Source organism: Gouania willdenowi, chromosome 8 (assembly GCF_900634775.1).
Source record: "Gouania willdenowi chromosome 8, fGouWil2.1, whole genome shotgun sequence".
In the NCBI taxonomy this organism is placed as follows: domain Eukaryota; kingdom Metazoa; phylum Chordata; class Actinopteri; order Blenniiformes; family Gobiesocidae; genus Gouania; species Gouania willdenowi.
In genome coordinates this window covers 18,331,441-18,354,624 of record NC_041051.1, presented here as the reverse complement: position 1 = coordinate 18,354,624, position 23,184 = coordinate 18,331,441, and the positions used below count along the sequence as shown (strand labels likewise).

General features: G+C 38.7%; 1 protein-coding gene across 2 annotated transcripts in view; it reads right to left on the bottom strand.

Moving 5' to 3' along the window:
* Positions 1-20,945: 20,945 nt before the first annotated feature.
* The window catches only part of col5a3a (collagen, type V, alpha 3a), a 52,359-nt gene continuing 50,120 nt past the window's right edge, over positions 20,946-23,184 (bottom strand). For both annotated transcript variants that reach the window (XM_028455264.1, XM_028455265.1), the window contains one exon: positions 20,946-23,061. In XM_028455264.1, coding sequence (XP_028311065.1) covers positions 22,915-23,061 — 147 coding nt within the window. In that variant the 3' untranslated portion in view covers positions 20,946-22,914. The remainder of the gene's footprint in view (positions 23,062-23,184) is intronic.

The following is a 23,184-nucleotide window of genomic DNA, read 5'->3' as shown; positions in this document are numbered from 1 at the left end:
TTCAACTTGTGCATCCTCACTCTTTTTTTGGGGGGGAAATGCATTTATTTTACCTCCTCTATCCTTGCTTAATCTATGTGTTACTGATGGATACATTTGAAATGTATTTCATACTCAGTGATTAATAATTGCAATATCTATTAGTGCTTCACAGTACGAGTGTTAGCCTGAAGACTGTATTTAAGCATGTGTGTGTTTCAGTGGCTGTTAGAAGGTGTGTGCCTGAGTTTCAGTCTGTTTAAAGCACTAACATTGAAGAGCATTAACACAGTTGACAAGAAAAAAAAAGCTATTTGTATTGACCCACTGTTTCCAGGCCTATGCCATTACATAGATTTTCAATTTTTCCCCAGAAAATCATAAAAGCAGGGAGAATATTAAACAAACTCTGCGAGTCAACAGTGGTCGTGGGTGGATGGAAAAAACAAGAGATGTTTAGTGTTGTCTTCCATGATGTTCTTAATTGTGATTCCTCTAAGAGCAGGGTAAGCCCTTTGAGTGACAGGGTTGTAGATCATACACAGACTCGCACAGATGTCTAATTAGATTTTGTGAAGTTGAAGTGCATGCGCTGCTTAATCCATCCAGCAAACATTGGAGTCGGTCCTATAACAAGGATTGTGGTTTTTATCGATCTTTTTTAATGCTGTTGCTGCTGCTGGTGCTGCTGAGTTATTATGAAACATTATGCATCCTGTACTATCCAGTAAGTTCAATCTGCACTATATCAGGTTGTCTGTGTGGCTCAGGAGATAGAGTAAAGCTTATGGTTCTCAGTGGCTTAAAATTAATACTCAGCAGAAGGTTTTACAACAGCAATAGAGTACACTTCTCCACTAAAGCATCAACATGTCATTAAACACACAGATGGGGAAGTAGACACACACTGTAGAGTGACACACACCTCCACAGCCCACACATCTATCTGCCTGCTGAGTTTTTCTTTATATTTAGCTTTTGGAGAATTATTGTAAATCTGGACACTACATTCAACAAGGTTTCATGCCAACGACTCAGCAAATAACTCTATTGATAAAACAAAGGATTAGAATTTGTGATTTACTTTTGTTCTGTAATATTTCAGAGTAAAAGGAAACAATGGTGTTTACGCTTAAAGCAGCAAAGTGGGTCAGGAGGTTAAGAGAGAGACGTTACCATAGAAAATCACTGTGCGCTCGTGTGCCCACAGGAAAAGGTGTGAAACCCTCTGGTCGCTGCCTCAGGATTAAATTAAACATAGCTTTTCACACCCATCCTGGCTGTTTAACTTTCCTATTTGCGCATTAACTGAGACATCCAGGACCATGGCAACTCAGGTCCATTAGGATGTTCAAAATAGGGATGCAAGATATCATGAGGCTCACACCTTGGAAACTTGAACTGAATTTTACAATATTTCTGTATAATCTGTGTTTTTAGTAAACTGATTTTTTTTCTTTTCTGCATTTCTCTTTAAAGCAAGATTCAAACAAGCAGCACTAAAACGCTCTCAGAGCTCCACTCTGTAGTCTGTTTGTGCTTAATTGGATGAAAGGATGATGCATAATGTGGGAGGAAAGAAACATGAGGGAACTAAAGTCCATGTCGCCTGAAGCAGTAGAAACCAGCAGCTATTTGTTGTTGACATTTTTCTCGACATTTTTTTCTGCTCCATTGAAACTGTGGCAGTTTCCAGTTTTTTCATGCATTCTGGGTTTTTTTTTCCCCTTCCACTGCTGCCTGTCTGTGCTGTAAAGCTCCTGAGCATCACCAGATTTCACTCTCCACTGCCACACTGTCAGGGGTGAGCGAGCCTTTGTGTCTCTGTGTGTGCGCACGTGTGTGTGTTGGTGTGTTAGTGCGTGCAGTGTGTTGGCTGTAGTGATACTGTACGTCTATATCTTGAAGGCACAGCCAAGTTGTGTCCATAGGGATGTGATGAGAAATATCTGCTTTCATTGGTGATAATAAAAATAATAAGCAGTCTGAACTTGATGCAATTAAGTAGAATATTGATGTAAGGCAAGAACTTAGCCAAGGCATAAACCTGAAATCTCAAACCTGTTACTTCTGCTGCAATTTCAGGGCATATATTGGAGAAAGGCTTTATAGTAAAAGGGTCTTTGTCTCTTTGAACAAGGGTCAGCGACTTGGGGCATGCGGAGCAGTGTAATATAGTGACAGATGATTTCTTCCACTTCTTATTCTATCTTGTGCTGTAAACCCGAATAAGTTACCAGAACTAAAAAAACAAGAACAAAGGCAATCAGTTGCCTCATTTCCAGACTTTAAAAGATTGGATGAATGACTACTTGTACTTTTTGGTAACAGTTAAATTGATGTGTTGAATTAAGTTTATTTTTTTTAATAATCCCTATTTGAACAATAGGACTTTATCATTCTTAGCATGCGATTACTTAATTATATTAAGTTGTACTTAAGTTGTGATTTTAAGTTATGCTTACTTATCAACAAATATATAGTTCCATTTACTCCAAAATTATTAGTTAAAGACAAGTTACTCACAATAGGAAGAACATGTTACACCAACTTGACATAATTAAGTTAGGGGAACTTTTTCTACAACTTTGAGTATAAACTACTCAATCTATTTAATTGCTTTTTTAAAAATTCTGGGTTACAGTTTACAGTAATCTTGGTTATTGGTATTATGCAACTAACTTGAATAGCCAGCTACTGTACTTGTTTTATTTAATTACTTTACCGGCAGATGATTTGTTTCCTAATTTAGCTTTTATTTGGCCATTGAAATTACTTTTTTAATCAAATGCCGTCACATTTCAAAATAGTACAGAATGAACCCCTGATCCAGAAGTAGCTGCTAACACACACAATCATTCATACATTGGCCTTTATTTACAATTTGTTATCAATATACAGTATGTTTAATTTTAAGTTTTTTGAAATAAGAAATACCAATATATACATTTCAGGTTGATATCTGCTTCCATGTTTGCTCCTGATATTTCATGTAATCAGAACCATGACATAGTCGGAATGGAGGCGTGGAAAAGATAATGAGGTAGACACTAGTAGGATAAAAGAACGGTTTTACATAATTGAGCTGATGGAAGTGATTGCAGCAGCTTATCCACAGAGCACGAAGTGCACACATTCAGCTTCATTATGGAGTCAAAGACTCTAAACTGTCGCTGATGGTTTAATTACAGTTCCACTGTGGAACAAATGTTTTTGAGACATTATGGCAATTCACAATCCTCTTTTCTCTTCAGAGTTGTCAACATGTGTGCTTTGATTTCCCCTGATAGTGAAATGTTTTCCCTTTTCTACCCCTTTTTAAAGGAAGGAACTTGAAGGGTAGTTCTTTCTCTCTGACCACCTTGGCTTTTATTGCAGGGTTTGATCATTTATTCATGGTTTTGCTGTGATCAGGAAAATGGAGGCCTTAGCAGCTACAACCTCAGAAGCTTGTTTTTTGGCTGACTCTACAAAGATTCACTTTGGCCCCTTGCAGCCTTCTGAACAGTGGCTGTGCAGCAGTTGGAGGCTGAAGTCATCCCAGCTCCACAGAGACTGGCCAGCAGGCAGCAAGTGTGGACTCAGCAGCTCTCATAAGTTAGTGTCTAAAGCCATGGACATGTTTTTTTTATTCTCCAACCAGCCTCTGCATTATTAAATCAGGGAATCTGCCTGGAGCCTTCAACTGGACACAGCCAAAAGGCAACATGCAGATTTGATGAGTCAATGCCGTGCAGGGAGCAAAGGGACACTGGATTAGATTGGAACAGCTGAGACAGGACAATGGATATTTTCTGTATGCCTTAGCCATGTGTGTTTTTTATTTTTATTGCAGATTAAAGTGATTGCATGTTCCCACTAAGAAATGGACACATACAGGGTTATGGCTATAGGACCCGCTCATACACCCCTTCAGAAAAACACTCATCAAGATATAAAACACACATTCCTGTGCTCCTACCCTGAAGGCCTTCATTAGATAAAAGGAAAATAGCTCTTTCCTGAACTGCAGTGCAATTATTCAGAGTTGTCAAGCATGTCTCTGTGTGACAAAGCAAATTGCTTTTTCAGTTTGCTGTTCATGATACAGATAAGGCTTTCAAAATCGAAAGGGGAAGCCTCGCACCACTGCTCCTGATGCTGCGAGAGATAGCGACCGTTATTTACCTAGTTGTGTGTGCCCGGGGTTACATATGACTTTTTGCATGTCTGGGTGCTGTGCTTGGCTTTACATAGAGTTATGTGACATACAGTAGTATGTTATGTTGTTTGCAGGCAAATAATTACATGTCTATTATTTTCTTCATTTATCAATAAGTAATAAAAAAAATTGATCTGATAGATGTAGGATAGAAATGTGATTATTATCCGATCTTTTTTTTTTTTTTTTGGATCTGATCCATTACAATTTAGTTAAGCAGACATTTCTCTGAAATTAGTTTAATTCAGGATAATTTAACACAGTCAATGATACTAACACATGGGTCAGCATTACCATTGATGAATATGCAATAGGACAACAGTTGGCAAAGTTCTGCATGGAGGCAGATTTTCTTTTTTTGAGCCACAAATTAGGCTGTGGTTTAAAACTTGCATCCAATCCAACCCAGCTTTATTTGTTAAGCACTTTAAAACAACCACAGCTGGCCAAAGTGCGGTACAGGCGAAAATAAAATACATAGCAGCTCACGTGAGATTAAAAAAGCTACATTTGAAATACAAAACAAACTAAAAGGCATAAAACATGAAATATAAAAAAATAAATTAAGAAGCATAAAAAATGTCAAGGAACGTAGTAAAAGAAATATAATAGATGTTCACAGATGTACTGAATTTCATACAAGCTTGAAAATCATCAAACAAAGGTGTTGCAGAAGCTTAAAATCAGGGGTTCTAAGTCCTTGAGGGCCAATGTCCAGCATGTTTTGGAAGTGTTCCTGCTTCAACACTTGTACCTATTTAATTTGTCACCTTGCAAAAGCCTGATAACATGCTATCTTGTAGGTGTGGTCAAGGTGGTATTGATAAGAGCTCTCCAGCACTGGACTATTGCTTTAAAAGCATTTATTTGGTTTTGATGATGAGGATCCTAAGTTGTGACCAAAGTAATGAGTAATGTCATGTATATAAAACAAGCCAGAGAAATAGGCTGCACAAACACTTCCTCAATTCTGGCAGATGATTATCCTTCCTCTCATGGTAGTGTGAATAAGAGAACAGTTCATGGCCAATGACTCTTTATTTATCTTATTCCTGCCCCCTCCAATCGGCCCCAATCAATAACTGGGGACTGGGAGCAAGAGAAGGAGACAGAAGACAAGTCTTGTGCAGTGAGGGAGGGAAATAGAGAAAGCATGCACGTCAAAAAGACTGAGATGAATATTTGCTGCTTGTATGTTTACGGCCACACTAAAGGAGACAAATGCTTATGGGAAGCTTCAAGATTCTAACATGCAATTATAGAGCAAATTAATTGATTTTGTACTGATTTTTATTTATTGTACAGTATTGGAACAACAACTGATGGAAATACAGAAGTGGCAGTTATTGGTGAGCTTTAAAGCTGATATCCGGAGTTTCTGAGAAGATGTCTCAATGTCCCGCCCTAAACAGCCTCACTTCCTCCCCCTCCCTCTGCAATCTACCAGAAGCCACGCCTCTACTTTTCTGCACGCGCATTGCGGAACATAACAAGGTTGCATCGAGTCTCATTGATATAGGTCTATGGGTCAGGTTAGACTGTTTGCTGTTGCCTTGTTTCCGTGCACAGTTCTGCATTCACTTTGATTGACAGTCTCAAAAACAGGAAGTTGAAGCCTATTGGCTGGGCGCACTCGGCGATCGTTTCTATTTGTATAGGGGTCTATAGGACGAAGGAGGGACTTATATACATTCATGTACTGTATATGAATGATTACAGGCAGTAGACCATAGTAAAAGACTAGTTAGGTATTATTTAGCATTTTAAAAGAATCATACATAAACATAGATTTCTCAGAAACTCCAGATATCAGCTTTAATGGATGTATCCATCAAAAATTATTCAAAACATTGTGATCAAAAAAAGTAACTTGAGGTCTTGATATTGATCATATGTGACTTTGATATTCATCACGTCTGTTGGAGGACAATGGCTTATCTTTCCTAACTGTCCTCTGCTGTCCTACCGTTATGCACCCAGGGCGTAAAGCCACACAACTATCCCCAACATACATGAAACCTACTGCTGGCCAGCCTGTTGCCATAGAGACATGTCGTTGTCATGCCAACAATCTGGCCACTATATGTCATCAGCAAAGAAAAATTAGATGAGGTGACAGGATCAAAAACAGAGATTCTCAACCTTTCTGTGGAGTGTCACTAAGAGCCAGCTCACCACTGAGACAGTAGGAGCACCAAGACTGAGGTATGGTGAGCACAAACCAGAGCGGCTCTACATGTACCATATCAAGGGGGTGTTGGTGACATTGTAGGGGACACTGTGACTATTTGACACAGCAAAACAAGAAGTAAACAATTTGCAAACAGAACAAGTAATTGATGAGGATGATTCCTCAGGATGATTTCATCCAGGTTTTTCCTGCATGCCATTGCTAACTGAAGCACCATCCTGCCTGGGCACTTCAAAAATACTCATGTTTTATGCCCTTCAGTGCTGTCCATTTGTGGCTGGAATATCTGCTATATTTGAATGATGTAGCTTCATTCCTACTGGGGGAGGGAAGGTGGAATAGAAAGTTGATGAGGCTAGAAAGAGAAGGAAGAGAGAATTTTAAAAAGGTGGCGTCTGATGAAAACAATAGAAAACCCAATGGATGGGATAAAAAAAAGAGAAATGGTAAAGAAAAGAGCTTAGCACATATTGATGGACAAATGACTTTGAAATGTTCTTTTTAAAAGAACAGGGAGAGATTGTGAAAGGAGGACTGATTAAAATGTTTTTTGGGGGTTTCTAGTCAAACCCTGACCAGTCTGATTATCCTCTATGTTCTTCAAAAATAGTTGTGGTTATTGTGAGTTGTTCCCTCGGGATTTGAAGCTTGCTCCTCATTTTCTCTAAGATTCAATTCCATTCCACCCTCCACTGTCTTTCACATTATAAAACACTTTCTTCAATTTTTTCTGAGGCATTCACATCTGTATTAGTTGGTGCCTATACTCAAAGTGACTGCTCATTTCGCCCCATCCTAGTGTGACTAGAATCAATCCCAGGCTCATTCCAAGATAGGCAATGCCTGTGTGTGTCTCTGAGTGTGTAAACCTTGTGTATGTTGTGTGTTGAGTGTGATTGAAGACAAGACACGGAGCAAGACAGGAGGAAAAGACAGACCAACGACGGGGGTGGGCATATAATTTAACAAATGTGTGTGCAAATTAGAAGGAAGGAGAGGTTTGTGTGTGTGTTTACGCATACACACTAAGAAATGCCAAGTAAGTGAGTGTGCTGTCTGTGTTTTGTGTAATGAAGGTGTTTCCAGCTCATCCTTGCCCTGCTCTCTCCCTTGTGTAGGACAGCATGGTTTATTTGGGATCAAATGAGGCTACAATTACACGGTGATGCCTTTGTCTCTCAATCGATTGCGCAGAATAGAAGCCTTCCATCAGAGGCTTTTAACGAGGGGTTCTGCTTCATGCAACGCTATCTATACCCCACACAGTCATTGTTCTCCTAAATGTGTTGCCTGTAGAGGTGGAACGAAAAAGGATTTCAACTGGATGACTTTCTTCTAGCAGAAAGTTAACTTGCTTGTTGTTTTTCTTCAATGAACAATGTGTTTTCAGCTCAGTACAACTCTAGACAATTATTTTATATATATAAGATATTTAATCACAGTTACTTAAAATTAGTGTTGTACTCAAGACCGCAATATCCGACACCAAGGCTTGTCCAAGACCGGAATGCACCAAGACCAAGACAAGACCATGGCTTTTTGAAGTCAAGACCATAAAAATCCAATTTAAAAAGGTTGAACAGTTGAAGATCATACTTTTCATACTCTTTTTAGTTTCAGTTTTCTATTCATGTCTTTACAAATTTGTTTTTATTTTCAAAATTCTTGCAAAAATATATATTTGCATGTATGTAAAAGCCTCTGATAAGTCCAGAAATATTTGAAATATTTTTAAATAAAATGTTTATCTGCCTGGTAAATGAGGCATAAAGTAAGTGTTCAGAGGGATATGTGACTAGTAGTAAGAGGTGTCAGACACTGATGTATATATATTTTTTTCCAAGTAGGCAGAACAATCAGTGAGCTAACACAAAATGTTTGAAGTCACATTACAATTTATTAGGAATCCCTCCAAGTGAGGTTCCTTCACATTAATGAAGTTGAAGAATAGCAGATCAGTGCTGGTCTTGACTGGTCCTCACGGAAAATAAGTAACAATGCTCTCGAGTACGAGACAAGACCAATATCTTTGAAATGTGCTCTAGAGAGTGACCCAGACCTGTCTCGAGTACTACAGCAAAACTTAAAATCGCAAATGTGTCCTTAAAATTTTGTAAGAAAACTCAAAATAACAAAAACTCATTTAATTCTAAGCAAAGGTTAGAGCTTGTTTTGAGTCAGCACTAAGGTCCCCTATAAAATGAACATGTTCAATAAAACCACACCAGGACAGGATCTTGAAGGCCATAGTCTTCATACTGAGAATGTTCTCCTGAGTGTCCATCCATGGTTTTCTAAGACTGGGCCTTACCTGCCTTTGTGATCGAACTCATTACAGTCACCTACAAACTAGCCTTTACACCGTCTATAACGGAACAGCAATATTTTGCATTTTATGCAATTAATGTAACTGGCTGTAATGTCTTCATTCGCCAATCCGATCAATGACGTCATTGTCTTGATGAAAGTTTCTGTAGATGCTCCCATTGCATTGTTTTATCCGTCTCATTTACACCAAAGAGTTGTTTGCTGTTCGTGACACAACTTTATTTCACTTGCATTTGTGCACAAAGGTGAAAACATATGCAAGTTGGAGATGGTGTGGAGCGGCTGGGCGCCGGATATCTTCCCCAGTTTACTGGCTCTGAAAGCGGGGGCACTGGCAGCGTCTGCTGTTAGCGCCTTGTTTTGTTTATTCAGCCCGAGCATGTTAAAAGAGAGAGCCCTATAGCAGAGAAATGAGCTCCCATTTATTTCGCTTTCATTCCGGCACTTCTGTCCATTTCAGGGCGGTGGTGGACACAGAAGCGTGAGTATGTGTATGCGCCCCCTTAGACATTATATACTTAGACGCCTCATGACGTGCTGGAACGCATGAAACGTTGCCGCCATATTGGAGGGGTCTCCTCACGCTATGATAGCACTATAGAACAACTATGTCGGTGTTTTGTACAGCTTTTAATTGCAATAACCGGCGCAGTATTAAAACCAGATCCCATAGGATTACCTTTCATAAGTAAGATTGAACAATACTTTTGGTTTATTTACCATTTATAATATTATGTCATTGTAACTAACGTTATTTACGTGTATAAGAGCAGGAACTGGTACTCTCTCTCATTGTTTCTTGCTGTTTTATTCTTCTTCTTATTCATCTCAACTAGTCTGGGACGCTCGGGTGAACTATCCTTCTATCCTGTTTGCCCCTCTGTCCACTAACCCCAACCAGTCAAAGCGGATGGCTGCCACCTCTGAACCTTCCCATAAAAAGAGGGAGTTTTTTCTTCCCACTGTCTCTAAAAATGCTTGTTCATGTGGATCTTGTTTGGTTCTTTCTTTTTTATTATGGACTTTATATTTTGTTCAGCGCTTTGAGATGACTTTGTTGTATTTTGCTCTATATAAATAAAGTTGAATTTAATTCTTCACATTTTGAAGGTTTCCTAGTGATACAGGCTTGAGAAGGCAATGGGAAGTTGTTTTAAGACGCTAGGGTTTTGTTGCTAGTGATTCATCAATGCTCTGTAGTGAGCATTTCAAACCTGATCACTTTGACAGGACGGGTCAGATTGTCAGGCTAAGAGATTGTGTGACCCCATCTGTCTTCAACTTCCCATGTAATCTACAAAGACGTGTATTTTTACTCTACATGCTAACAGAGATATCTATGATTCGTATGGAAAATAAAAGTTCAAATCACACTTTGCTAAACATGTTTTTTTTTTTTTTTAACCATTAGTTCTTTCTGGATTGTTTAGGAATTTATCTTTTCATTGAAAAATGCACACCACCAACTGAAAATGTTTGTCAAAAAAGCTTTTTAAAAGTTTTTAAAAAAACCTAAAACATAAAATATGATGAAGTGTGTGCATGTGTGCGTGTGTGCGTTTGTGTGTTTAATAAATTCAAATTTATTACACACTTTTATTACAATCAAACTTGTTTCTTTAATGAAATATCAAATTAAGTAATTTACACATTTACCAATATGCCATAGTCTACCACTTGTCTTTGTTAGAGCATAATACAAAGTGTTTTAGCATGAAAGCACATATTTTTCAATGCTGACAGTGTCCTGTATGATAACTAAATCTCTGCCGTTTGGAACAAACAAAACCGTGTGAAAATGAGGTACAAATTTGGGGAGTTATGATGATTATTGTAATTGGGGATACACCTTCCTCAGTAGAAAAACATGCAGGCCGGACACATTAGAGACCTGTCCAAGATGGCGGCCACACTGATCGTCAACTCTAATAAGCAGCGTCAGTCCATATGTAATGTCTATGTGCGCCCCACTTTCACTGTGCACCTGTGAATATGGACTATGAGCAACAGCGGGTTTTCCGATGCCACAGTCAGGAAATATGTCTTTGCTCCACTAATGCTGATGGAGGCTTCACGTAGTTCCAGTGTGACCTTCCTCCGCAGCTTAATCTCCTACTCTCTTGTAATCGACGGCTTGCTGTTCAGGGACTAAATTAAATGGTTTAACTCACATTTATACCTCCATTTGCTCGCTCTGCATAGCATTTTTAAAAGCGGAGCCACGACGCTCTTGAAAAAATCCTGATCGTGTAAAGCCTGCTACAAACCTTCGGCCATTACACAGAAATCATGACCGTAAGTGATTGGTTGGAACAATGATTAGCTGATTGTGATGCCACATATTTAATCAATTTATTCATACTATATTCAGCAAATATTTAATCAAACGTATCAGTAATGTAAAAGTAGCCCAAGGCACGCATGCACAGACACACAAACATATGCACACACTTTAGGGGGTTGACATTTTTACCCCCTATCTGTACCAACCTTTGCTGATTGAAGCTTAATTCGGAATTTACATCTGGCAGGTGTTTCCATATTCAGGGATTCTTGCCCCTGTGGGAGTGGCACGAAAGCACATGTAAAAGACGCACTGCACTCACGCTGTCAGGAGAAAAAGAACATTGGTCTCTACCCGACAGCAGACATGAGGGACATAAAGTAGATGAAGGCGATATGAAATATGTTTATCCATGCACACGTCTGTTCACTGGCTAGTGTATGTATGTATGTTCATACCTGTAGCTTTATGTGCAAGTGTGTGTAAACATTAGGAAATGGCTGCTGTTCCAGTCTGCTGCCTGACAAACAGTCTCCTGGTTAATGAACAGCTGTCGACCATCACTATTCATGAGCCCTGTCACTCACCTCGATACCCCTAGTCTCTCATTAGTGCTCCAGTCTCGACACATGTAGACACATGCACGCACAGTCTGTATCAAAAGCAGCGACTGATTCTACAAAATGTGTCACACTGCATGTGTGATTTAAAAAAAGAAAAAAAGAAAAAGAAAATAAGAAAAAAAAACAGCATGCAGAGCATCGCTGAAATTTATATCTTTAATAAAACTCAAATTGATGTGTTGTGGTTTGAACAGAACAGGTTTTGGTTACTTCTGGCTGCAAAGCATTCAATCATTACGTCAGTGTACTTCCATCTCATGCTAAATAAATGTGGGATGTGTCCTGAAGACTAGAGTGCTGGTTTTGTCAAAAGACTGCTGTTTGTTCAGGACATAGGAAATGAAAGCGCTGCATGGAGATGTTTTATAACGATAGTGGTTCTGTTATCTGTGGTTTGGCTTTGAAGTCATTATATTATATTATTATAACAGTTTAGTATTTTCCAAATGAGCTGACAGCTTCTCAACAAATGTTTCTATCTATTGTTGTATGCGGTATTTCTAAAACAAAGCAGTTTTTAGCATGTGAATTGGTCATTTTTTGCTCCCAAATTCAGTTTTTAATAAAACATCAAAAGACGTGACGTGACGTTTCGGGCTGAATTTGGGAGCAAACTGTGCAGTGGTGCGGACCTTTGTTTCTTCATAGCTACTTTGGACCTTTTTTGATCCAGCACACTGCTTCAAGTAAAGGGAAGTGCGTGTTTTTTTGATTGTGCTACATCATTTTTTTTTAAATCTCCCACAATTTTATTTTTGCATTGGTAGATAGATATCATATTAGCACAGCATTCCCATCTTACTCCAATTCCTTCTGTGTCAGTAAATCCCTTGTGTATGAGTGAGAGCCGCCCCTCCACGGTGTGTACACGTCCCTGCAAGGATCTGAAAAGCTAAAAAAAAGCAAGAACTATTTTGAAAAATACAGTGTGATTATTTTATTATAAGAATAAAAGAAAATCTTTCAAATGAGAAAAAGTTGAAATGAAAAATGGGGTTTCTGCATTTGCAAAACCAAGATACAGTTCTCAGGTTGGTGATAAATTATTAAGTTCAGCACAGTTGTGTCTAATTGTACACATTGGTGTGAAAGACATGAAAGCATTAAAGCTCAGCTTCTTTCTGTCATGCTGACACATGGAGTATAGAAAATGCTCTTTATTTGCCTTGAATGGGTAATGGATACCAATCTTCACCCTGTTTGCTGCTGAGAAACACAGAGATTACAAAACATTGCCAATTTTGCACGAGCGTCGGGAAGCGTATGTCTTGTTTCCACTCAGATTCTGACTTTCCTGCACTCTCACTTGTCACACCTCTTATGTATGCAGCTCACCCCTCGTAAGATTTATGAAGAGTGTCCAGGTGCCCATGAAATGCTGCCACTTCTGATTCTCTGAGATGAAATAACAAGCCTGTCAGTGCTGTAACCGATACAGGACGATGTGCATTGATCACTCAAAGAGTGAGGAGGGAGAATATGAGTGAGAGAGGAGAAAGTGAAGGAAAATGGATGACTTAAAGAGAGCGGGAAAGGTTTTTCTGTATTCATGACCACAGACTAGAGCAGCCCGATTCATTGAAGAGAATGAAAATGAATAATTTCTGTGGCTTTTCAGCAGAGGTCTGAGCCAGTGTGGCAGTGACTTCCACAGCTCAAGCACTCGTTCTCTGTCTTTGGGCTTTACTCACCCCCTTGTCGCATTCGAGGAAAGAATCATTTCTCTTGATTGATGGAGGTTATATAAATCTCTCTGTGTGTCTCTCTTTGTTGTGTTTGGGGTTAGCTTTACTTAAACACACGAATCCTGTCACTGCGGTGCCTGTTTGTCTGTTTGGTGGTTGTTAATTTAAACACTCTTGTCTTACACATGTAGCCATGCTCTCTTTGCTTCCATACTCTTTATTTTCCCTTATTGTTCCTTATGTGAACCTACTGTGTGGAATATTGGTGGAAACACTAATAAAACCTTGGACTGAACCATCCTACAAATTACAAAAGAAATGTATATAAATCATAGCCCGGTAGCAGTAACACTTTACTTGAACACGTGTCATTAGCATGAATAAGGCATCATGAAGGCTGTCATTAAGTTTCGTTCATTACAATAAACCCTCACCCCTAACCCTAACCCTACCTATATCCTTCCACCTAACCCAAAAAATGCAAACATAGCTCCAAAGGTGTCATAATTTAACAAACGACACTTAATGACAGCCTTTGTGACACCTAATTCATGCTAAAGACAGATATTGACAGCGTGGTGTCAGCCTTATGTATGGAAGTTCAAGTAAAGTGTTACCAGATTAGTTAACTATAGAGGTGGAATGATAGACAGAGTTCACAATATGATACGATAGATGATAATGGACTCTCCATAACAATACGATATTTTGGAGAAGGGGAGAAAAGAATAACCATGTTTTGTTTTTTAACGTTAAAGGAGCATAGGGCAGGATCTAGAAATCAGACTCCATAGTGACACAGCGGTTATAAGGTAACTGCAGTCATCAGCCAAGCCGCCGCAGGGGTCGTGCATCAACGGTTTACAGCTGATACTAAAGGATGGATACCCAACCGAACCGGGACCCGACGCCACCGGACGGGTCGGGTTCGGACAGATATTTAGAACTAGTGGTTGGGTTCGGTCACATAGTGTCGTTTAAGAGCAACGATCTTCTTTTCCTACAGAGTGCAGCTTAAGCTGTATAACAGTGAGCGCAGTGATCCGCGGGTCAACTTGGCAAGGAGAACGGAGAAGAGGACTATTTTAAAGGAATACACTGTTGAAACATTCCTTTTTCTGCACAATAACATGGATTATTTTTATCTTTGATACATGGAGTATGTAAGTAGATCCGATGGGTCTCTTGCGTGCGCTGCGCCCCTGTTTATGTTTCACTTTCTCTTGTTACCCGTGCGCTCATCTGATGTTGACATTAACAGTTGTTTGTTCATAAAATCGGTGCTTACGACTATGTAAATGTAAATATGTCATTTCTTTGAGAAAAAAATGAGGTTTTCACTGTTGTGTCGGACTCGGATGAACAAATGCGGCCCGATCCGCACTCCAACTGTGACAACTGTTATTTATTTACTCGCCGTTCATGTGACTGTTTACTGCAAGACGTGTGCACATGACTCTGCATTTATCTGTGGAACCAAACAGTAGTTTAGTCCACTGTGCTTGTCTTATTTCAGTCTCCAAGCCGTCTTCTTCTCATTCTTCTTTATTTCCAGTATATTTATCAATGCTAGCAGCTACATGTTTTGTGTTTATGTAAAAATTGAGACTTAATTTGCTTTGGTGCTTTGCAAATTCTTTATTGTGTGATTTGCAAATATCTATGTGTGCTTTCCTTAAAAAATAGAAATCAACTAAATTTCCCTTGCATTGGGCCAAGCAACACAGTCTCATATAAAATCTATTATCATATTGTTAGCCTGCTATTGTGTCTTGCCGCTTTGAGAACTAATTTACTCACATGGAAGAATAGCAAAATGTTTTGCATAAACTATAGTGCAAAATACATCTGATTTAAAACTGATGTTAAATGTGTTGCAGTCTAAATGCATTTTTTTGTTTTTTTTTGTGAATAGTTAACAATTATGGTTAAAAGAGTGAGTGGCATCCTGACCATGACGATGAGATGGATACCAGCAGACTCTGTGCAGGATTGAAGTGAAGTGGAAGATCCTGCAGGGACTGATTTGTTATTTGTTAAAAAATCGAAATCTATGCAGGATAATGCAGGTGCAACAAATGAATGAATATATGAATGATAAAGTCGAAGGCTAAATTTATACGTTTCACAATTGGCGACTGAATGCTTTTTTTCCTCTCCCTTTTTTCGGCTCTCAAACTCTCCTTATCCCTCTTCACCGCTCTCACTCCGGTAAATTCACCACTACTGATTGCTTCAGATGTCTAGGGGAGCCTGCAGACAGCACTCTTCCCCTCCTTTTATTTTTTTTTTATTTTACTGAGGATGTTAAGTAAGGATGGCACGGCAGTCCTGGTGTTTGTGGGTGTCGAGGCGGCAGTGGATGCTGAGAGCAGCAGCAGACAGCAAATTATAAATCCTCTCTGAGTGTCTGTGTGTGCGTGTGTGTTGAATACGGTGGGGGTGTTCTCTAGCGTCGTCCTTAAATCTAAGATAGATAACAATCTGATGATCTCTCAGACACATGGGGGCTCTTGGCTTTTGACTGGCGATTTGTCAACCTGCCAATGCATTTCAGTTTCTCTCCCTCACCTCCAGTTTTAACAGTGTTGGGGTTTTTTCATTAGGGCTTTTAATGAAAAGAGCCTCATACAAAAAAGATTCTCCAGATTTTGGAGTTACACACAGCCCGACACGTTATGAATGTCAAATTTGCTTGATTCGTGACACACTCGTGACACTCTCAAAGAAGTGCAACCTAACTGGAGAAGGTTCGTAACAGCCCCTATAGTGTTCGTAGCATTCAGGGGAAAAGTTTTTGACAAATGTAGCAGGCCGTGAACCCCGTGCTGATTTGTTTTGGCACGCAACAGAGCTTGAAAGCCTTCAGAGTGTATTCTCACTTCATTTCTCACCATTTCAAGATGCCACAGCTGAAGAAAATGTCAAAGTCTAGGACCAGACAGCAGCTGGCGCCCTCCACACATGCAGCTCCTCCAGCACCTCCACCTCCTGCTGCTGCTCCTCAGAAGATGAGTGACCAGAGGTGCAGCTGTGTTCTACATGCTGTATTTAACTTTCCGTAACTCAACATAGCACTTCCTGTTTTCACATTGGGATGTACCATTTACATAGCCTGGAATCCATCCTAATCTTATATTATTCAATTTTTAATATATGCGATTAGTCTGGAAGTGCTCACAAGGCGTTTGATTCTGGGGGGCTGAGTGGGGCGGGACAAACACATGCAGAGTAACCAATCAAACGAAGAGCGGACGTGATGACAATAGCGCGGCAAGCAAAGCCGGCTCCCTAAACGAAGCCCTAAAACAGAGCTAGTAGAGGAAAATGATGTGCAGTACAGTACAGACTTATGGTTTTAAAGCCTCTTCTTGTTGTGTTTTCAACAATATATCGAATATATATAGAAACGGCAGCATTACCACACCCACTTTCTTACAAAAAGTAAGGAAGTGGGTGTGGCTTATGGTTAGGCTACCGTTTACATGCCAACAGAAGCCTAAGAGGGATCTAAGTTATTCCCAACCACATGTGCCCTACAAGTTGACCAATGTGAGAGCTGCACGGACACTTTAGTGCACATTAGTGGAAAAAACAGAGGCTATTCATTGGCAAAGAATGGAGGATGTGATTGAAGGGGGTTGGGTGGAAAATTGGTATATACTGTATACCAATTTACCCATGATGTACCCATGATGTACCTAACCATACATAGTGTGGTAAATATTGTGACAAGACAACTAGAAACCCAGATTGGAGTCGGAACCCAAAGAACACAGACATAATATACTGAAACTGATAACCAACCTAATATTAAATAGAAAATATATGATAGAGCTAAAACTAAAAAGTGAACAGAATACCCCACATGGTGACTTGATACCTTACCAATCCCAAATCCTAACACATTTCTTTAAGGCATATAATAGTAGGAGCAGGAGCCACTTATATTTCTCTGTAGCAAACCTCTGCCAAGCGCATAATATCCTCTTTGCCAGAAATTGGCAGTTATCTTCATCAATGATCGTGATCATGCATGTACCATGATCATTCACACTTTAACGGCTTGGAAGAAATTTATATCCTCATTAATATCAATACAGTAGGTCCAAATGTAAGGGCACTTCCATTTTTTAAAATAATTGTAATTGTAATTTGCAGTCCGGATCCAATCCTGATCAAACTTGATGGGATACACGAGGAACCAACCTAACAAATTCCTTAAAGATCAGTCACTTACAAAGTGAGATATTAATTTTTGAAATTTAGCTAATAATGAGAGACAAGGATTTTTCGATTTTTGAAACTGATCCAGAATCAGTATATTTATCTGGATCCCCTCCAATATTTAATTAGAATTTTTCAGAGCCAAAGGTCTTTCTATGGTTAAATTCTGGCAAAATCCATTGAGTAGTTTTGACGGCAAATAAGTAGATGCCAGTGAAATTACCTCTTGGCAAAGATAATATCGAAGTGTTAATTAGCATATACTATTTGAAGAGATAAAACTATAAGTAGGGATATACCATATGATATAACTCCCCCACCCCCGTCTCTAATTTTCGGTGGTGTTGTGTCCCTTTACCCTGTCTATTAATTACTCTGGTACCACATTTAGGTTTTGATGGACATTGTATTAGGTTTCTGTTGATAAACAAATGACATACATAATGTGATTATCCATTTCATTTGCTCATCTAATTTTGTGAGCCGAGGTCACGTTCCCCTTTGTCTGAGGTGATGGCACATGGAAAAAGCTGGTGGCGGGTAAACTGGCAATACGACAGACTAACAAACACCGTCATTGATGATGAAAATTTGATGATGAAAAATTGATGATTGAAATAAAAGGATATTTCAATCATCTTCTTTTATTGTGCAGTGAAACTATATCTTGCTGCTCCTGGGTTACATTAATATACTCTTGTGCCTACAACCCAGTGCCAAATACAGACCAAGAGATCTAATAGAGATGTGAACAACTGGCCAAGATCTCAACTCCATTCCAGAATGTTTTTCATCGGTATAGGAAGTATTAAATTACAAGCTGACTGTTAGACCTGAGTGCTTAAAGCACCTACTTAAGTCTCAATTTCTAACAATTTAACCATTCATACAATCAATAATTGCAACAATTTCCTCCTGAAGAAATGTTAGTTAATAGCCTTTCTAGCTGGTGTAATGGCATAGTTATAGACTTGGATGTTAATCTGGAAATATATATATATATATATATATATATATATATATATATATATATATATATATATATATATATATATATATATATATATATATATATATATATACATTTCACATCATATGTGAAAATGAGTGTTATAGAGTTATCAGACTGGGAAGGTCTTAGTAGTTTTAATGGTTTTACATGTATGTACTGTAGTCCCGTTTATAGTAAAACCAAACGTGGACTGTGTTTCTTTTCATCTCTACAACAAAGTTGATGCAAGCAATGCATCCGAGAAAAATAAAAACATCTGCTATGAATTTCACACTTCTTTGTTTAATTAGTAGATAAGGTTGATAAGGACGGTATTATTTTAGTTAATCATAAAGATAGAATATCATAAATCTGGTACAATGCAACATGTTTTACACTTTTCATTTGTTTTGCGTCACAGCAAGAAAAGAAAAAACTGAATGTATTTTAAAAACTTGTTTTATTCTTTAGGAAGAATAAACAGTGATTTATTCTCTCTTTTTTTCTGTTTATGGAGTGAGCGTTTAATACCATTTTTTCCAATGAAGAGCAGCTCCTAACAGATTCCTGCAGTACTTCAATAACAGATATTCTGGATCAGCTGGACAAGGCGGTTGAATATTTATTTGTAACAGTAGAGTTTCAGTAGTTTCTAAATGATTGACTTAATTGACAACTCAAAAGGACAACACACACGATGAAAGATACCAGCTGAAACTAGCACCGCAAAGAATCAAATATGAACTTGAGACTTGAGAAATGGAACTCTCAAAGTCACATGAAGGGTAGGTTCTTTAGGAGGAGATGTGGATGAGGGCAAAGGGCAAAGCAATATGAAAAGAGCATTGACAGTCAGACAGCCCTCTGCTGATCATTATTCTGAGACAGTGTGAGAAATGACCTTTTTCTTCTTGAGATTTTAGAGTGGTTAAAAATCTATTGAGTGGAATGTAGCAGGAAGAAAACTTGTAACCTGTGACCTTTATGCTGCCCTTGATGATAACCTTGAGGAATTGGTCCCAAAAGGCCTATATTCTGGAATGCTGGCCTTTAATGGGGGGTATGAGGGCGTGCTTATATTTTATTTATTTCAGTCTGTTGATTGTGAATATAATGTAGATCTTCATTGAGTCTAGTTCTTTTGAAAATTATTATTATTATAGGTACACGGTGGCTTAGTGGTTAACACGTCCGCCTCACAGCAAGAAGGTCCTGGGGTGGACACTTGGGTCTTTTTTGTGCGGAGTTTGCATGTTCTCAACCTGCTGCGTGGGTTTCCTCCGAGTATTCAAAAAATGATTGGAGTCTCTAAATTCCCCATAGGAGTGAATGTGTGTGAGAGTGGTTTTCTGTCTGCACATGCTCTGCAATGGATTGGCGCCCTGTCCATGTTGTACCCCTGCCTAAGCCCAGCGTGTGTGAGCTGGAGATAGGCACCGGCAGACCCCTGCACCCCTGAAAAACAGGAGCAAGCAGGTCTGAAAATAGATAGACGGACAACAGCCTTTTCTTTACAATTGTTCTTTTTACGCATCCCTGTTATTATAACATTAATTAAGAATTTGATTGAAATGAGCAGATCAAGCTGTAGAAGTCCATCCATTCATCATAGGTTCACCACAGTCCCACAATGACGTGCATTTGTCATATGTTACACTAACACTAACATACGAATATGTTATACTAACACCATGAGTTTGCCTGTAATTATTTGAAACTTGGCCACATAAAAGTTATCAACAGATTTCTTTTCAAAATGTGCACAATTTTTTAATTTTTTTTGCAATATGAATTTAACTATTAAAGGCAGGGTAGGTAATTTTCCAATGCTAGCATAATTCTGAATGTAGCATCCTCCGAGGGCTACGCCTTCCCCCCTCCCCTCTGTGCTCCCTCTCAAGCCACACCCCTCACTCACATGCACAAGCACCGGGACTCCAATAGCAAACCTAAGCTCATCGCTTGTATTGTGTAGAAACTTCGTCGTCTCATGTCTCATTCGGGGGTAAGTAAACACTAAACTTTATCATTATATATGTTAAAAAAAAACATGGCTAAAAACTCTGTTTTAACTCTGTCACCGGTGACGCGCTCTGAGTGTGGGCTCGTGGATGCGAGGGATCGAGAACTACAGGGAGAGAGGGAGACGTGATTAATAAAAAAAAAAAAAAAAAACAACCTTTTTTCTTGGGTGGAGTATTTTACAGAGCACATAAGATCTTAATTTCTGTCAGGACATCAAGGACATTTCAACCAAAAACAAAAGTGTATCTGGAGAAAATTACCTACCCTAGCTTTAATGTCTATAAAGCCTTAAACAAATGGCCCATCAACGGTGACCCTACTGTTTTTAGGCCCTAAAGAGCCGAAATATGAGCATCAGAAGTGGATACAGCCCAGTAGTGGCCCCTTGACTTTGGGCTCAAAAGTATTAAATAAAACAGAATGATTCTTAACAGCATTTTTTAAATTTATTTTTTAACTTATTTTTTGACAAATATACCTAAGAGGGTTTTCCTCTTTGGTTTTCCAACATGTTTCTTTACATTATACAAAATTAGTACAGCACTTTACACGCAAAGGCAGTGCATGGACAGACAGGAGGAGAGCAGTTAACTGCTCTGATACAAAGCTATCAAACCAACAAAGAATGAGGTTAAACTGCAATATCATAATTTTGCAGTTCAACCACATTCTATTGTATACAGTCTACTATTCATGGAGGTAGTTGGAGCATTAAGAAATGTTATTTCCCAAGGAGAAAATCTACCATGAAATAGAATTTCCATACATGTCACTTCTGTGATATTTCAGAGCTCTGTTTGTTAATGGAAACACATTTAAGCTAGCAAGCTGCGACAAGCTTGCACGAGGATGAATCCTGGGGCTGCACTGCAGACATTTATTAATGAAGTTGCGCTTGTGATTCTATATTAGCACCTCTATTCATTTTAATGACAGAACATGCATATGAACAGGCCTATGTACAGTATTTAAAAAGTATTACATAAACAATCACACAAACAGGAAGCTAAAATATGTTAGGAAGCCGTTATGGTTTTCCTGTGTCAATTTTCCAACTCAAAATCACTGAAACGACAGAATGCAAAGTTGGTTTGATGGTAGATTTTCTCTTTAAAACGATCAATCACGTTGCTCTGAACTGTTCCTGACCTCCTTTTACTGGCCTGGTGAAATTGGTACAATCAGCCAGAAGATGTGCAGAAAAAACCGGGAAAAAAAACAGTAGACGAGTCCCAAGCCTCTGAGAGTGGCTTTGTGCCGCTGATAGAGCAATAACCCTCTCACTCTCTGGTCCTATAATTCTGCCTCCAGAGACAAACACAGTGACACAAAAAATAAAATTTTTAGCACCACAGAATAGCAGATCGACATAAAAACAATGGTTTATACAAAAAATAATACCATACAGGTTCAAAGTCTTTGTAACTCTATATATTTTTTGGAATTAATAATTGCAAATCTGGGAAGATTTTTGATGAGTGTGCTTCCCTGTTTCATTACCTTGAATTCTAACGTCCTCACACAAAGCTAATTGGGTTTATGCATTGGTGTATAAACACAGGATGCAAACCTGAAATATCTGGTAATGTATGCTGTAGTGGTCAAAATGCCTTTTTGTCAAGCTCACACTGAGAGGCTTTCCAATGTAAAAAACAACCTTATTTGTTTAAGTAAGTGTTGAGCTCAATAACTGGCTACACCTATTGAATACAAATCAAGATAATTCACAGAGCAAACTGCAGCTGAAGGGTAAAAAGGAGAATTTATCATTCCTGCACACAGGACATTAATTATCCTGCTTGTGTTGAATTAAAATGCTTGGCTATGTATGTCCCAGCTGCTATTCAGTTGTCATTATAGGGAAATCTGAGCATACAAATGAGAGGCAATGTCTCTGATTTATTCTGTCCTCACTTTTATAAGACTATGGGAAGGAAGTGGTTCATCGTTGTTTAGCAAAATTCAAGTGAAGTTGTGTGACAAGGAAAACATCAGCCGTTCCTTTCCATAATTGGAAATTCTTCTACATAAGTGGTCATCTTCAAGATGAGTAGTCCATAATATTCAAAAGAATTAACTCGAGCACCCTTAGGCAGAAAGATGAGAAACAAAGCAAAAACAAAACTTGAAATTAAATACAATTTGAGTAATTCCCTTTGGTAAATGTGCTCCAATAGTTAAAATATCTTCTTCCCTGAAGCTCCTCTTGCTTTTGGAATGCCAATGAAATGACTTCATCAGGTGTTAAAGAGTCTTCAATATTTTTTAACATGAACCAACCACATATAGAAACTGAATGAATGTAGTTTCAACAGTAATTTCAGTCCGATCACTTGAGCTGAAAACAAGCTCGGTAGTTTTTCTTGTGATTGTCAAAGCGTTAACCATGAAAGCATACTGGTCCTAACTGGAATCCAAACTTCTGGTTGCTACTGCCAAAGTCCTCTGCAGCCACATCTATTATGGGGAGCAACTCTGCTGAGGGGGCGTCAATCTCTAAAACAGTCCTTTGCTGACCTTTACGGACCTGAGCAAGAAAGAAAAGTTATTACATCTCTAGTGTAAATGAAATAATGAGCTGTTCTAAACTGCAACCTAGTCTACGTAAATAAGAAATTGAAAGATTATTCACAAATTTAATAAATAACCT